The following is a 17,245-nucleotide window of genomic DNA, read 5'->3' on the forward strand; positions in this document are numbered from 1 at the left end:
CATAAGATATGTCACTTATCTGCTCAGATGGCATGTTTTCAGATATCCGTCTTTTCCTTTCTTTCATTATTTATTTGTCCATTCACTCTGATAAGATGTCCTGTATTCATGTGTACACCGGTGCCTCGAACCACCTTCATCTGCGCAGAGGAGCAGAGCTGAACCACAACCAAAACAATGTTCTTCCGCAAGACGCGTGCAGTTTTATTTTTAACCGCTAGATGGCCAAAAGTTACATATTGTAGCTTTAAGAAGTCTATGTATTGGGCTCTTTAAACATTCTGTATACCTTATTCACAGCAGCGCCAATCTTTGATTTTTAACGGGAATGAGAACGAGGCTGTGAGGGATACACATATTCATTCATTCATGTTTGGTACTCGATAGTTATTTATCAATTCTGTAAGTTTGATATTTATGTAAAGCTACATTTGTTTACCTGTCTTTTATTAATTCTTTCATGTTTGGCACCACCACAGACGAAATCTAACTTTGTCTCAGAACACGCCCCCTTCACTTGCCTAACCTCAGCCTGCCGCCAGAATTTTCGCGCATGCGCTGTACACTGTCATCCGGGTCCTTCGCAAAAATCCTTCTGAGAGGAGGCGGGAAATGGCGTCTCGAGCAGCTGCAACAGATCCATCTGCCGATCTGTGACTCACTCTCAGCAGGAAGCATTCAAACGGGCCGCTTCAGCCGCTGTGGCCACAACCACCTCTGGATCGTGCCTTCGCGACCCTTGGCATGTAAGTGCTTAAACGAAACCTATTTTCTCCACATTCATGCGAAAATAAATATTTAACCGTACGCCACAGTCGCAGCGCTTTGAAATCTCGCGTCTTCACGACTCGCCCCCTCCGTATGTGACAACATGTTCTTCATGCAGCTTATTACGGCACGGAGCTATAGCTTTAGATAGTATTTCTACAAATATTAATTTAGGAATAAAACGTCTTAAATATACTGAAATGTCTCTTTGTGCTTTTCGCATTCGTGTTTGCTGTATAATGAAGTTTGTTCGCTGGAGCGCGAGCTTTGAGACGCAGCGCGCGGTTGTCGCGAGACAGCCAACAAGTCATCTGTTAGCGTTAGCCGCTGGTGTTAAAAACGCCCTCGGACTCTTAAATTTTCATTAAAATAAGACTTATTCGCGTGAGGAAGAATCTGTCATGGTGGCTCAATTTCGACAGACTCTATCTGCGGCGACGCTTGTCGGCTGTTTTTTTGTTTTGGTGTCAATACGAGTGATTTGCTTGGCTAGCTAAATTGCGCGCGACCATTTGTAGCTTATAATATAGCTCGCAGCCAAATACTGACAACAAATGCTCCAACCAAGAACATTTGAGCCGGGCATCATGTTGGGTCGTGAATATAATTTTTTTTTACAGCTTGAAATGTATTAGAAATGATTGACAGGCTAAAAGGCAAGCTACGTTTGTTTAGATTTATCAAGAAAAGCGGGCTATGAGGGAAAACATTTCTCCCCGCCCACTTTAAACACACACTACTGATCTGAAGACTTTCACATGTTTATTCTGCAGCTCATACCAATGCATTCAACGCATTTAATTTTTTTGCATGAGAGTTTAAATGAACGATTCCCATCGGATATTTTGACTAGAATACATTTGAACTTGAGTGCAGCCTTGATGAGAGCTGCAGTTCACACTGAACATGTTCCAGTAAATTAGTTATCTTCCCAGCACTGCCTGCAGTGTTTTCTAGGAGCTGTGTTTGAATCTGATAAAATATTTAAAGATGCAGTGGTGTGTTAGACTGGTCTAGAGATTTACAGCATAATATTTCATTTGAATCCTGTAAACATTGGAGCATGTGCATTGTTATTGCTGCTTTAGAATTGGATTCTTTACATGAATTTGGGTTCCAAAAATTATTCTCAAAATATACTAAAGTGTGTTTACAAAAAGCACTGTTAAATTAACAGGTAATAATAGTGCAGCATAATCCTTTACAAAATTCGTACTGCTGAATTGTTCATTTAAATGATATTTATTATCATGGTTTATGCCACATTAAGATAATAATTTGATGCAAAATCACACTTTATTTGTCCATTAAGTTTCATAAATAATGCATCAGTAGACTAATTTCACGATCCTTCATGGCCGCACAATAATCAAAATAACATCAAAATGGTGATATGGTCATATGGGAATATAAAACTGCAAAAAGCTGTTTGCTCTTCAGAATAAACCTGTGACACGCTGATCTGTGCACGCGCAGGGGTCATGGGCTCGTGTTTTTAGCACTTTTAGAGCATTTTACATGCATTGTGAAGGATAAGTACTGCAGGTTCAAGCATGCATGCAATTCCAGACATCAGTAGCTGCTATATGTTATTATACAAATCTACAAAGGTGTCACATTATAACAGAAGAGGAGATGATGGCATTTCATCAGTTGCAGAACAGTGCAAACTACAAATTGCACTTACAGTGTCAAAATAAAAGCTCAATGTGAAGATAAGGTAAATAGGGCAAATGCATTTCTTTTATATAAAACAAATCTATTAATCAAAATAATGATAATTTAGTATTATATTAGAATAATAAACTTGACTGGGTCCCACAGTAATATTTTAGTATTATGCAATATTCAGCTGGTTCCAGAAATAAGTGGAGCAGTTTTTGCACACCTTGTTCATTCACAAAATGTGTGAGTAAAAAATATATGAAGGTTAATAATAGTTTTCTTTAAACTACTAATGTCTTTATTATTTATATTCAGTGCCTTAAAAATATTGAATCTACTTGTCTAGTTCTACATTGGGTGTTTGGATGAAATGATGGTTTCTCTGATTAAAGAAAATATATATATATGTTTTGAGCCATTTCAGAGCAAATACATAATTAAGATATAGATTCAATATTGTCAATAGGCTGAATATAATTTTTGTAGTTGTATCGCCCAGAACAATTGGAAAGCTGAGATTATCAATAGTTCTGAACATATTTTGCAGATGACTTGTTTATCATGTTTTATTTTGTTGTAAACATCTGAGACAGAACAGTGGATTACCCAAGCAAGCTCACAGACAAGTAAACAGTAGCTCATTTTAAAGAAAACAGCCTAAAGTAAGAGCTGATATAGGGTTTGGGGCTATTTGGGGCTTACAGAACAGTGATGAGGGCAGATACAAGACGTAGGTCTTTATTGTTTTACAGAAATCAAATTTCACTGTAATTCTTTTGATAAACATTTAAACTTTGATGTTAGGACAAAGAAAATAATAATATGATTTGTTAATATGATTTTGATATTATAAAATTAGGGATTTACCGGCGGTATTGCGTTTAACTAGTAACAAGGTTTACCAGTATTACATTGTCGTGGCAACAAATTTGCAATATTGGATGTAACTTCACACAGATAAGTTAACTAAGTGATTTGATCACACTAAAATCATTTTAACATGTATAATGTTTACATCTTGTGGTTATAATTCTGAAACGGTGAGTAACGTTTTAATATTTACAGATTGGGCCCATTCACTTCCGTTTTAAGTGCCTAACTGTAACTGCATTTTTCTTCATTAAACGAGAGAAGTTAACATTTCATTTTGTGGTAATCAACATAAAGCCGTCAATGCTGTCGCATAAGATTCACTTGTAGAGAATTTTTTTTATTATTATTGTTGAATAATATCCCACCAAAGATATTCATCACTCATGAAGTTCAGTTTTCAAATCCCCTTCTTGGGAGCATCTATGGCTAAGTTGGCAACCAGGAGTCCAGTTTTTAACATTTCATAGGCATCAGATGTCTGGTAGAATTAAATATAAATTTTCCGTTGATTAGGGCGATGATCATTTCTTTTCCTCTACTTTTTTGGTAATCTTAAAGAAAGCTGTAGGGTGCTATCACTGTGGAGACCTTTATTGTCAATGGCAGCATGGGAGAGATCTGATTGTTTTTCTTGAGGTGCCATGACTGATCTCTGGAAAAAACCGTACTGATATCTGCAAATCTTACATTGGCCATCATTAATTTATCAGTCTTAAAAATATTTTTAACTACTGCACTTTAAATGTTTATGGTCAGTATGCGGATAAAATTCACCCAGTTTTACAATACACATGATGCTACTATTTGCTTTATTTGTAGTTATAGTAAATTCACTGACATTGTCTTTCTCAGTCTTACATGTGACTTTTGGGACAATGAGGCTGAGAGTGCGTAAGGCATCTCAGCAGCGGAGCACCACCCAGTCCGCACGGACCGCCAAAACCAAGAGGAAGCACTCCGAGGTGGAAGATACTCTGCCCTCAGAAGACGGCAAGATGCAGAAGCAAGAGACTGGCATTTTCTCCACCATTAAACGGTTCATCAGGGGAAATGCTGTTAAGGTTTGCATTTTAGCTTTTATGTTGGGTGGCATTTTGTGGGATCCTTGACACAAGTGCAGTTTGACTTCAGCTGTTTTTACTGATGTCAGGTGGAGCAGTGCACTCCTGCTAAGAGGAGCCGTGTGGACTGTGATTTTGACAGTAATCTGATTACATCCACTCCTACCACTGGGAACCTGCCCAGCAGAGCAAACCCCAGAACCCGCAGGAAAGGCCCTGTCAATGGAGGTAGGACAAAAAAAATAAAAATTCAAATGTAGTTTTAATGGGGGCATAATGTACAGTATCATGGAAAACAGTTTCATTGCACTTATAAAATAGAACTTTTAAGTGTGCTGTGTAGACAAACGCTGATTTTTACAGGGTTCCCATGGCCATGGAAAACCTGGAAATTGTAGGGAATTTAAAATTTGTGGTCTCCAGGCCAAAGAAGTCAAATAATCATAAAAAATCCCGGAAAGCTCATGGAAATATCTGTAGTTGTGGTTATGGGAACAAAAGAGAATAATGATTACTGTATTTTCCTGAATATAAGTCACTTTTTTTTTCATCATCAGAAAGGTCCTGCAACTTTTAGTCCAAAATGACTTATTTACATCATTTATACGTAATTGATGACATCTGGTCAAATGCGCTGTACACCAAATCAAATCACTTTGTCACTCAACCATATACACAAGTGCAACAGTGGGTGAAAGTCTTGGGTGCGGTTCCAAGCAACATAGCAGTATGACAAACACAATAAATATCTGAATAACACAGTTTACACACCAAAACACATATGCTTACAAATGAAAAATCAGTTGTAGACACGGTAGTAGCACTTCAAAAACCAGTTTTTAGCCTTTACAAAGTATATGCAACTGGTTTAAATATTGTGTCCCATCATAAAACTATTTTTCTAACAAACTCTAGACCGCTGTCAAACGCAACTCACATGCCCACAAAATGACGTTTCATGTCACTCGTAGTAAAGACATTCAGTCAGTGAACTGGATAATTAATGCATGGCAAAGATGGTTGCAAAAATCAGAAATATCTTCAGATAGACAGTCGCTAACAATAAAGGGATAGTTCACCCAAAAAATGTTTACAAGTGAGGAGGAACGCTGTACAGTAGCTTGGTTGATTTTGGTTTAGATCTGTAATTATCTGTTTCTTTACTCTCAATGGTGCATTTATGTGCTTATCCTGGATGTCTCAACCAAGTGGAGAAAGTGAGATTACGTCTGTACCATGGCAATGTGAATATGTCACACGAGAGACTGCTTGGACTCCACCCTCTTCTGAAGCTTACCATCACGTTGGATTATAATTAAAGTACTTCAATAATAATCTTTTTATGCACCAAAAGCAATCGTGTCACTTTAGAAGACATTCATTTAACAGCTGGAGTCATATTGATGATGTTTATGCGGACTGTCTGTGAATTTTGGAGCTTCAAAAGAGAAATTGCCATTCACTTGCATTTTAAGGACCTACTGCGCTAAGAATTTTTTCTTCAAATGTGATCTGGTGAAGGAAGAAAGTCATACACACCTGGAATATCATGAGGGTGAGCAGTCTGTTAGTGTTGAATGTCTCTTATTCTTTTACTCAGATACCATGACAAGTCAAAGTAAACCTGTGAAGCCCAACGGTAAGCTGGAGGTGGAGACAGAAGTTCCGAGCAGTCCACCCCGCACCACCCTCTTGGGAACCATATTCTCTCCTGTTTTTAGCTTCTTCTCACCAGCCACCAAAAATGGTAAGGGTGTGTGATCTCACTTGTCAGACAGTTAAAGTAGTGGTTGAATGATGTAAAGTTTTTGATGTGAAAATTGCCCATTTAGAAATGTATGATTTTATTTTGAAATTGCCTCACTCTTTCAAAATTTGGAGACTATACATATTTTATGTCCTCTGTCTGGAGCCCTTTGATCCAAGGCACCTGCTGGTAACTGAAACCAGATAACAAACAAGTGCAGTTTAAATGAAATTGCAGTTTAATTGCAGTGCTTTCATTTATCCCAAGCTCTTAGTGATACACTATATTGCCAAAAGTATTCGCTCACCCATCCAAATAATTGAATTCAGGTGTTCCAATCACTTCCACGGCCACAGGTGTATAAAATGTAGCACCTAGGCATGCAGACTGCTTCTACAAACATTTGTGAAAGAATGGGCCGCTCTCAGGAGCTCAGTGAATTCCAGCGTGGTACTGTGATAGGATGCCACCTGTGCAACAAGTCCAGTCGTGAAATTTCCTCGCTACTAAATATTCCACAGTCAACTGTCAGTGGTATTATAACAAAGTGGAAGCGATTGGGAATGACAGCAACTCAGCCACGAAGTGGTAGGCCACGTAAAATGACAGAGCGGGGTCAGCGGATGCTGAGGCGCATAGAGGTCGCCAACTTTCTGCAGAGTCAATCGCTACAGACCTCCAAAGTTCATGTGGCCTTCAGTTTAGCTCAAGAACAGTGCGTAGAGAGCTTCATGGAATGGGTTTCCATGGCCGAGCAGCTACATCCAAGCCATACATCACCAAGTGCAATGCAAAGCATCAGATGCAGTGGTGTAAAGCATGCTGCCACTGGACTCTAGAGCAGTGGAGACGCGTTCTCTGGAGTGACGAATCACGCTTCTCCATCTGGCAATCTGATGGACGAGTCTGTGTTTGGCGGTTGCCAGGAGAACGGTACTTGTCTGACTGCATTGTGCCAACTGTGAAGTTTGGTGGAGGGGGGGATTATGGTGTGGGGTTGTTTTTCAGGAGCTGGGCTTGGCCCCTTAGTTCCAGTGAAAGGAACTCTGAATGCTTCAGCATACCAAGAGATTTTGGACAATTCCATGCTCCCAACTTTGTGGGAACAGTTTGGGGATGGCCCCTTCCTGTTCCAACATGACTGCGCACCAGTGCACAAAGCAAGGTCCATAAAGACATGGATGAGCGAGTTTGGTGTGGAAGAACTTGACTGGCCTGCACAGAGTCCTGACCTCAACCCGATAGAGCACCTTTGGGATGAATTAGAGCGAAGACTGCGAGCCAGGCCTTCTCGTCCAACATCAGTGTCTGACCTCAAATGCGCTTCTGGAAGAATGGTCAAAAATTCCCATAAACACACTCCTAAACCTTGTGGAAAGCCTTCCCAGAAGAGTTGAAGCTGTTATAGCTGCAAAGGGTGGGCCGATGTCATATTAAACCCTATGGATTAAGAATGGTATGTCACTTAAGTTCATATGTGTCTAAAGGCAGATGAGCGAATACTTTTGGCAATATAGTGTATCTTCACTGCACTGTTAAATCCATGCCTGACTCTCCATCACTTGTCCTTCAGCTACGGCCGGGTCGGATTCCCCAGGCCAGGCGGTTGAAGCTGAAGAGATCGTGAAGCAACTCGACATGGAGCAGCTTGAGGAAACCCCTACCAGCACTACCACTGATGGCAGAGACCTGACCTTTGACCCTGTACTCAATCCTAGAACTCTGCCCCATGCAGACACAACAGTAGAGGAAGGGGAGATTGTCACTGAGGCTGATATGCCACCACTAACTTGTGAGTATCTGAGTTCTGCAGGGTGCACGGAGAAGCTCTGCTAGGTATGTCACTTTATAGTGTGAAAAATGCATTTGCATGATGAAACTCGTTTGAAAAGTGAAAGACAAGTTGAAGTGGAAAAACCGTGACCCAATTATCATTTTTGTGTGAAATATTGCTTTAAAAGTGTGTGGATTTTTTTCCCCCCTTTTCACCCAATTTGGAATGCCCAATTCCCAATGCGCTTTTTTTTTTATTTTTATTTTTTTAAGTCCTCGTGGTAGCGTAGTGATTCGCCTCAATCCAGGTGGTGGAGGATGAATCCCAGTTGCCTCTGCGTCTGAGACCATCACCTGCGCATCTTATCACGTGGCTTGAGTGCGTTGCCATGGAGACAGCGCGTGTGGAGGCTTCACGCCAGCCACCGCGGCATCCGCGCTCAACTCACCACGCGCCCCACTGAGAACGAACCACATTATAGCGACCACGAGGAGGTTACCCCATGTGACTCTACCCTCCCTAGCAACCGGCCCAATTTGGTTGCTTAGGAGACCTGGCTGGAGTCACTCAGCACGCCCTGGCATTCGAACTATCGAACTCCAGGGGTGGTAGCCAGCGTCTTTTACCACTGAGCTACCCAGGCCCCTCTAAAAGTGAACATTTGATTGAAATGGTTGTAATTTGACCTGCAAGGTTTCAAGATGTTAAATCCTCACTTTTTCCCCTTTTGGCTAGCTGTAGGTTCCAACAGCAATTACCCAGATGTCCCGCCGTCACCTCCTGCGGAGGGAACTTACGAAGAGGACTGGGAGGTTTTTGACCCGTGAGTGAACAGTTCTATTTTTACACATTTAAAATCTAATTATACTTGAAAGTTTAATGCTGGTTTTCTGATATGTAACAATCTCTGATCCTAACAGATATTTCTTCATCAAACACGTGCCACCTTTGAGCGAGGAGCAGCTTACACGCAAACCAGCGCTCCCTCTCAAAACCAGGAGCACACCCGAGTTCTCCCTTGTCTTAGATCTAGTGAGTTGACAATAGACTTTATTACTGATCTTAAAGAAATGCATCAGGTTAAATACTAGACAATAAAAGTTCAAAACAAGCTAAATTTATGGGGCAAAAAATTGCACGCGGATAAATATTAAAATACTGTTTTGAAAGTATAATCACATGACTTAGTCCCACCCCTAAAAGGGTGTTTTGTAAATAAATATATTTCCTGTCAAGTTTGTAAAACACGACTTGTCTACAGCTCAACACAGAATACGATAATGTGATTTAACAAAAATAAGAGTTGCAAATTTTTGCTTTTAAATCTCTGCAATGCCTTGCCCCATAGTCTTCCATTGTAAGAGCATTAATGTAAACACAATTTTTACAGACTTGTCCCTCTGTTTTTACAGACTTGGGGACATGTCAGTATTGTTGTCTGTGGTTATCGACAGCTGTTGATAAAACTTAAGTAGCATTGGACATTTAACAAAGTTGTTACAAGCTTTTTGATCATGGGTTATCTAATTGGAATTAGAAAGTTTAAGTTTCTCCTTTGTGTTGTAGGATGAGACTTTGGTCCACTGTAGCCTTAATGAACTGGAGGATGCAGCCTTGACATTTCCAGTGCTTTTTCAAGATGTCATTTACCAGGTACAGAGCCAGCTGTCTGCCCGGCTCTAACGAACCATCAATATTTCACATTATTTCTCACTATTTTTCATATGTTTGATTTGATATTTTCTGTGCTGGTTTGTATGTAGCTATATAAGAGTGGTTTGATTTCCTATTCTTAGGTGTATGTCCGGTTACGGCCATTCTTTAGAGAATTCCTGGAACGCATGTCTCAGATTTATGAGGTAAGTGTGATATCTTTTTCCTATTTCATGTTGTTTTTAGTGATATTTAAAAACCTAGAAAACAAGTAACATGAATAACTTATTGGTCACAGCTCACTTGTTCAGTCCTATCATGCTTTTTCTTCTCTATTCAGTTATGTGCTCTACAGTTTTCTCTTCAATGGGCATTAATGAACTGACTTTGACCTATCCACAGATCATTCTTTTTACTGCTTCCAAGAAGGTGTATGCTGATAAGTTGCTGAACATCCTGGATCCTAAGAAACAGTTAGTTAGGTCAGTTGACTTTGTGTGAATTACTATCGGTGACTTCTCTTTTTATACATGCAAAAAGGATGACATAAATTCCATTAAAGACCCTATGAAATGTTTTCTTTCCTGTGTTAATGTATTTACCTATTGAAACATGAAGGCTGGGCAGGACATATCGAAAGTCTCGTCCCTTGTTTTCAAATAGGTATTAGTTTGTGTTACAGATATGAACTGTGATTTTGATAGTGAGTTGAAAGAGAAAAACTACTTTTAATGCATAAGCTAAAAGTAGATCCGCTAAAAAAAAAAGAGAGAGTTCACCCAAAAATGAAAATTCTCATTATTTAGTCACCCTCATGATATCCCAGGTGTGTATGACTTTCTTTCTTCACCAGAATGCATTAAAAAAAAAAAAAAAATTCTTAGCTCAGTAGGTCCTTGAAATGCAAGTGAATGGCGATTTTTCTCTTTTGAAGGTCCAAAAATCACAGACAGTCAGCATAAACGTCATCCATACGACTCCAGCGGTTAAATTAATGTCTTCTAAAGCGACACGATTGCTTTTAATGCGAAAAAGATAAATATTTAAGTACTTTTTAACTCTAAATCATGCTTCCGGTCAGCAGCGGTCTGTGCATTTGATGTAATCGCATTGGCATTTGAAACACTCGAGAACTGATGCATTTGTGTCGCAGCCGGAAGAGCAGCGCTGTTTACAAGTGAGGTGGAAGGCTGTACTGTAGCTAGGTTGATTTTGGTTTAGATCTGTAATCATCAGTTTCTTTACTCACAATGGTGCATTTATGTGCTTATCCTGGATGTCTCAACCGAGTGGAGAACGTGAGATTACGTCTGTATCATGGCAATGTGAATGTCACATGAGGGACCGTTTGGACTCCACCCTCTCCTAAAGCTTACCTTCACGTTGGATTATAGTTAAAGTACTTCAATATTAATCTTTTTTTCGCACCAAAAGTGATCGTGTCGCTTTAGAAGACATTAATTTAACAGTTGGAGTCGTATGGATGACGTTTATGCGGACTGTCTGTGAATTTTGGAGCTTCAAAAGAGAAATTGCCATTCACTTGCATTTTAAGGACGTACTGCGCTAAGAATTTTTTCTTCAAATGTGATCTGGTGAAGGAAGAATGTCATACACACCTGGAATATCATGAGGGTAAGTAAATAATGAGAGAATTTTCCTTTTTGGGTGAACTATCCCTTTAAATTGCAGATTAAATAAAAATTACATGCATGTCCTTAACCACTAATGGTATGTAGGTTTGGTCTGAATGCCTAAGTTGTTAGATGTTTAAAGTGAGTATTAAGCAGTGCAACAAACTTGTGCATCGGTACTAGGATGAGATCTTTTGAGGGGCATTTTGTACTTTAGGGTGGGCAACAGGTTTTCTAGTTTTGCCAGGCAATGGTTCTGAGGTGCTCAAGGAAAATCGGGGCGATCCTCCTTAGACCCGGCCATGGCAGTAAACCCAGAATTTTTTTCTCTCAGGCACCGGTTGTTTCGTGAGCACTGTGTGTGCGTCCAAGGGAACTACATCAAAGACCTTAACATCCTCGGGAGAGATCTGTCCAAGACAGTGATCATTGACAACTCACCTCAGGCATTTGCCTACCAGGTTTGTGTATCCTTATTTAGTTTTACCACCAATGATGTGGTCCGTGGTGAGTTATTATTATGTAACGTAAACTTGCCACGATATCATAATTTTCACACCGGTGCGGTGTTCATGTTCAAACCGTATTACCGCTGGTTGGATGGTAAGTGTTACTATGGGGTCTTTTCTGTTAAGCAGTAGCCTACACAATAACACAAGGCAGCTTGATTTCAAACTTTGAACTTTTTTATTTATTTTAACAAAGAATTCAAATGAAACTGAAAAAATGAAGTGCAATTAAAATGTGGTGTTCAACTTTATTTTGGGGGGTGGGGGGGTTCTACACATTTCTCCCCAATTTGGAATGCCCAATTCCTAATGCACTAGCTTGTGGTGGCGTAGTGACTCACCTCAATCCAGGTGGCGGAGGACGAATCTCAGTTTGGTCTTGTCTGAGAATGTCAATCCACGCATCTTATCACGTGGCTTGTTGAGCGCGTTACTGCGGAGACCTAGCGCGTGTAGAGGCTTCATGATATTCATCGTGGCATCCACGCACAACTTGCCACATGCCCCACTGATAGCAAGAACCACATTATAGCGACCACGAGGAGGTTAACCCAACGTGACTGTACCCACCCTAGCAACCGGGCCAATTGGTTGCTTAGGAAGCCTGACTGGAGTCATTCAGCACGCCCTGGATTCGAACTTGCGACTCCAGGTGTGGTGGTGTTAAACTTTTTGAAAGATGGCTTTTCAACAGTTGTGAAGGGAAACATCTCTTTGCAAACAAACCTTCTTCATCCGTGCATTCTTTCTATCATGGGCTACCAGTCAGGCATTTCATTGTTCGAGCAAATACATCACTTATTGTTGGTAGAATATTCACTGATCCCTCAGCCAGGGGGTTGATGATATAATTGGATATTGTGATTATAGAGAATTCTTTTTTTAATTTTTTTTTTTAATAAAATTATCGTGAACATATTTCTTGCATACCGGCCAGCCCTATGAGGGAACAAAACTAATTTATTCACACACATTCAAAGTCATTACCCTTCCGAAGCAGATAAACTGGGTCCTGGGTTGAAAGGTAATAAAACACTAACATTAAACCCACAATAAATGATGTATTTTCCTGGACAATGAAATACCCGACCGGTAGTCCATGATAGAGAGAATGCACAGATGAAGTAGATTCATTGCCAAAGAGATGTTGCCCTTCACAACTGTTGAAAAGCCATCTTTCAAGAAGTTGAACACACATTTTAATTGCACTTCAGTTTTTTTCAGTTTCATTTGAAATTTTTGTTAAAATAAAAAAATAAAGTTCAAAGTTTGAAATCAAGCTGCCTTCTGTTATTGTGTAGGCTATTGCTTAACCAAAATTACCCAGTAGTACCGCTTAGCGTCCTACCAGTGGTAATACCGGTGTTAGTCAGTTTGACATGAACACCTCACCGGTGTGAAAATTATGATATCGTGGCAAGTCTACTGAATGCAGAGCATTTCCTGAGCTGAGATGGTCTGAGGTCATTTGCATCATTCTTCTGTATAGACGATACTATTCTTGCAAAAAAAATTCAGAAGACTGAAACAAAGAAAGAGTGAGAACCCTTTAGATACACGTGTTCCGAATCCAAGACGTGTTACAGTTATCCACCATGCACATTATATTCACTACCTGCAATTAAACGTCTTCTGTCAGTGCGTGTACTTTGCTGCCTGCGTAATTTGGTAAGTTGGTAAAGAACATTTGGCTTTCAGTGTGTTATTTAGGTTCATTTATCATGTGTCGCAAACTCTTCATTAGGAAACTTTTCTTTATTTAAGGCTATTCTATTCGTTGGGCTATTGTATTGATATTGGAAGTTCCCTTCATAATGTTTCCCCCTTTTACATGGTATAAAATTTCACTCTGGTGTTGTCCCTTGTACTGAGTAAAACCGGTAACACCGTACACTGTGGCAACCCTAATGTAAAGCTCAGCATGTGCTCCTTTCATTGCAGCTTTCCAATGGGATCCCCATTGAGAGTTGGTTTGTGGACAAGAATGACAATGAGCTCCTAAAGCTGGTGCCATTTTTGGAGAAGCTGGTAGAACTGGTATGTGCATCTTGTGTCTTGTTTTTTTTTTTTTTTTTGGTGCTGTTTAAAGTTGAACATATGCCAGTTTAATGTGCAGAGACAAATAATAAATTTTAATTGTATATTGTAAATAGCTTGTTTTGTGATTACATTTGGTGCAGAAATTACACAAGTAGCTTTACACCCATTTGCAAGGTGTAGTGCACAAGGATCTGCTTCAAACAAAGACTGTTAGTTTGTAATTGAGTTCTTTTTGTTGACTATGCATATTTGTGTTTTTATTACAGAATGAGGACGTTCGGCCTCACATAAGAGAACGGTTTCGCCTGCATGACCTTCTACCACCAGATTGAATGTTTGTCAGTCGAAATGAACATTTCTTGCCAACCTGACTGTTTTTAAGCAGTGTGAATTTACACCATGGGGAAAGGAGAATTTACCACAAACTCTTTGCCATATGGATTTCAACTACAGACTTGCCTTCTTTGGCATTCTTTTAATTGGGGGTGGGGAGGAACATATTATGTATGCATACGTTTTCTATACACGCATGGAACTGAAGGTGAAGCCAAGAAGATCATTTTGGGCTGGTCATCCGTTTTGGCTCTGTAACAAGGGAGACGAAATGAAGTGGAGTTTATGCCTGAATTGGACTTCATTGAAAAGCGCTGTGCAGAAGTGGATGTACGTCACTCCTTTTGGTGCTCAAAAGGACCCTCTGCCCTTCCAGTCCTCTGGCTTCAACTGGAATGACCAGTTGAATATAAATATATAAAACATGAAAATATACATTCAGCTATGTGTGTATATGTATATATAACATTTGTACATATATATTTTTTTCCCATCAAGTTTGTACAACATGACTTGCCCTTTGGTTTAAATTCATTATGCATTCCTTTTTAGTTCATGTTTTTTTTCATAGACAAGCTGTTTTTGGTTTTGTTTTTTTATACTGTAGATTGTATTTATATTTTATGGCCTATCGCTTTAGAACTCTTGTAATCCGGTGAAGTGTAATTGCATATCCAGTCACATCCCATGTGGATCATATGGAAAAACAATAACAAAATGCTGATTTGTAAATCTCAAAACTTGATTCTCTTTGTCTAGTTGTGGCTTTGTTACTGACCACTTAATCCCATTTATTCATATCAGTCCTAAAGTGGGGGAATTTAACATTTCTGTTCTTAGTTTGTTTTTATATCCAAGTATAGTTGAAATGTAAAATACTGTATGTGCTTCAGATTGCTTTTGTGTGAAAAATGCGTTGTCTCTTTCTGAAATGTCCGGTAATTGTAGCACCAGCACATGAACTTGTTTAAATCACAGCATATCTGCAATATTCCATGTTTTCCCACTTGCCGATCCTCTCTTGAAGTCCTGCTTGGAGTACTGTTTTAGGAATTATCATGTACAGCTCTACCTACCTCTGAAGGGTAGACCTTCTGTTTTATTCAGTGTTACCCCAATGTGTTTATTTCTATGGACATTAATACATGATTTTAATGTACCAGAAGAATCTAAATGGGTGTTTTTTTTTCTTGATTGTATGGAAATATCACATGTGGCCTTGACTGTTATGTTTGTTTTTCTTAAAGGATGAATGCACAATAACATGCTTCAACCTCATCATCATAGTTTTAGTTTGTATGCCCTATGCGTTTAACATTAAGGAGAAAACAAGCAATGGCTTTCACATTTGTATAGAAACTAGTGGTTGACAGATTTTTTTTTTTTTTTTTGTTTTTTTAAATGGCTGTTGGCTAATATGTACTTCGTGATAGAGTTGAATGACAGAAAAAATTATTGAAATGAAATCAACACTTATTTTACACAATATTTACTCAAAATTCACAAGCCTGTAGATTGTGGAACTGAGTGACCCAAGCAGATGTTTTTTGGATGATGTCAGTAATCTCAAATTAGTGTAATATTGTTTGTTTAATTGGCTGAATTAACGATCTATCACTAGTGGAAAAACAAACCAAACAAACAAAAATTCTCCTTTTTACATAATATTGCTAAGGCAGATTGGATGTGAAACATGTGGCAGCTCTTGTCAACAAAGTTTTCTCACAAATGGTTAAGTCAGTCAAAAAGCTAGATTTTAAATAAATTCAATGGATGAAATAATTATTTCAATAAGATTGTTGTGTGTAGCAGTTTGCAAATGTCTGTGGATAGAGGCCTTGTTAAAGAGTGGTATGTTGAATGTATTTCAGTGTAGCTTTTTCAGCACACGGATCAAAAACAAAATTTTTTAAAGATCTTTTCAGCTTATGTAAAAATTATGTATGTTTTTTTTTATTTTTTATATATATATATATTGTCACTGAAATTTGATCATTTATTGTGTCCTGGACTAAAAAAAATATATGAAAACAGCATGCAGAAAGCTTCAAGACTGAAACATTAAATTTGCACTTCTTTTTACTGTAAGCTGTTGAGAACATTTCTGCAAATGTAAACACATTTTGCACTCTTTGTGGTGACAGTCAGTTTTTATAAATACAGTATAGTTAACAACTAAAAAGTGAGAGAAGGTAAAATTATTTTTATCAATCAAAAACCATGTGTTCATTTCAATGGCACATTTGTGTCTTTCAACCTAGGAAAAAAGTTCTAAGTCAATTTTATTTGGAAAAAAAGCCAAAAATCAAAAGGCTATCTATCTATATACATATACACACACATACACTGATCAGCTACAACATTAAAACCACCTGCCTAATATTGTGTTCCACTCTTGCTGCCAAAACAGCACCAACCCACATCTCAGAGTAATAATATGAGATTATATTCTTCTCACCACAATTGTACAGAGCAGTTATCTGAGTTACCGTAGACTTTGTCAGTTTGAACCAGACTGGCTATTTTCTGTTGACCTCTCTGATCAACAAGGTGTTTCCATCCACAGAACTGACTCTCACTGGGTGTTTTTTTTTTGTTTTGTTTTTGGTACCATTCTGAGTAAATTCTAGAAACTGTTGTGTTGACAATCCCAGGAGATCAGCAGTTACAGAAATACTCAAACCAGCCCGTCTGGCACAACAATCATGCCACGGTCCAAATCACTGAGAGCACATTTTTTTCCCCATTCTGATGGTTGATGTGAACATTGAATGAAGCTCCTGACTTGTATTTGCATGATTTTATGCACTACACTGCTGCTACACGATTGGCTGAGTAGATAATCGCATGGATGATTGTTGGTGCCAAACGGCTGGTTTGAGTATTTCTGTAAATGCTGATCTCCTGGGACTGTCATACACAACAGTCTCTAGGATTTACTCAGTCTACGGTAACTCAGATAACCGCTCTGTACAACTGTGGTGAGAAGAATATAATCTCAGATTGTTATTCTGAGATGCGGGTTGGTGCTGTTTTGGCGGCACGAGGGAGACCTACACAATATTAGGCAGGTGGTTTTAATGTTGTGGCTGATCAGTGTATATACTGTATATATATATATATATATATATATATATATACAGTTGTGCTCAAAAGTTTGCATACCCTGGCAGAAATTGTGAAATTTT

At 38.9% G+C, this 17,245-nt stretch overlaps 1 protein-coding gene and 1 long non-coding RNA gene across 3 annotated transcripts; one reads left to right on the top strand and one right to left on the bottom strand.

The window, feature by feature from the left end:
* Positions 1–5: 5 nt before the first annotated feature.
* On the bottom strand, positions 6–583 carry LOC127437439 (uncharacterized). Its single transcript, XR_007896559.1, has 3 exons — positions 440–583; positions 290–340; positions 6–140 (listed from the first exon to the last, which is right to left on the bottom strand). It is a non-coding gene; the product is annotated as an uncharacterized LOC127437439 (long non-coding RNA).
* LOC127437415 (CTD small phosphatase-like protein 2-A) lies at positions 427–16,140 on the top strand. Of its 2 annotated transcripts, none has more exons than XM_051692302.1 (13): positions 427–746; positions 4,159–4,367; positions 4,457–4,595; positions 5,968–6,114; positions 7,688–7,906; positions 8,624–8,711; positions 8,809–8,920; positions 9,455–9,541; positions 9,685–9,747; positions 9,944–10,023; positions 11,510–11,636; positions 13,626–13,721; positions 13,991–16,140. In XM_051692302.1, the coding sequence occupies exons 1-13, from the start codon at positions 554–556 to the stop codon at positions 14,054–14,056; spliced, it is 1,626 nt and encodes a 541-aa protein (XP_051548262.1). In that variant the 5' UTR covers positions 427–553; the 3' UTR covers positions 14,057–16,140. The 2 variants fall into 2 exon arrangements, with proteins under 2 accessions (XP_051548262.1, XP_051548263.1); XM_051692303.1 differs by having other exon boundaries at positions 8,630–8,711.
* The last annotated feature ends 1,105 nt before the right edge of the window (positions 16,141–17,245 follow it).

Source organism: Myxocyprinus asiaticus, chromosome 48 (genome assembly GCF_019703515.2).
Source record: "Myxocyprinus asiaticus isolate MX2 ecotype Aquarium Trade chromosome 48, UBuf_Myxa_2, whole genome shotgun sequence".
Lineage (NCBI taxonomy): Eukaryota > Metazoa > Chordata > Actinopteri > Cypriniformes > Catostomidae > Myxocyprinus > Myxocyprinus asiaticus.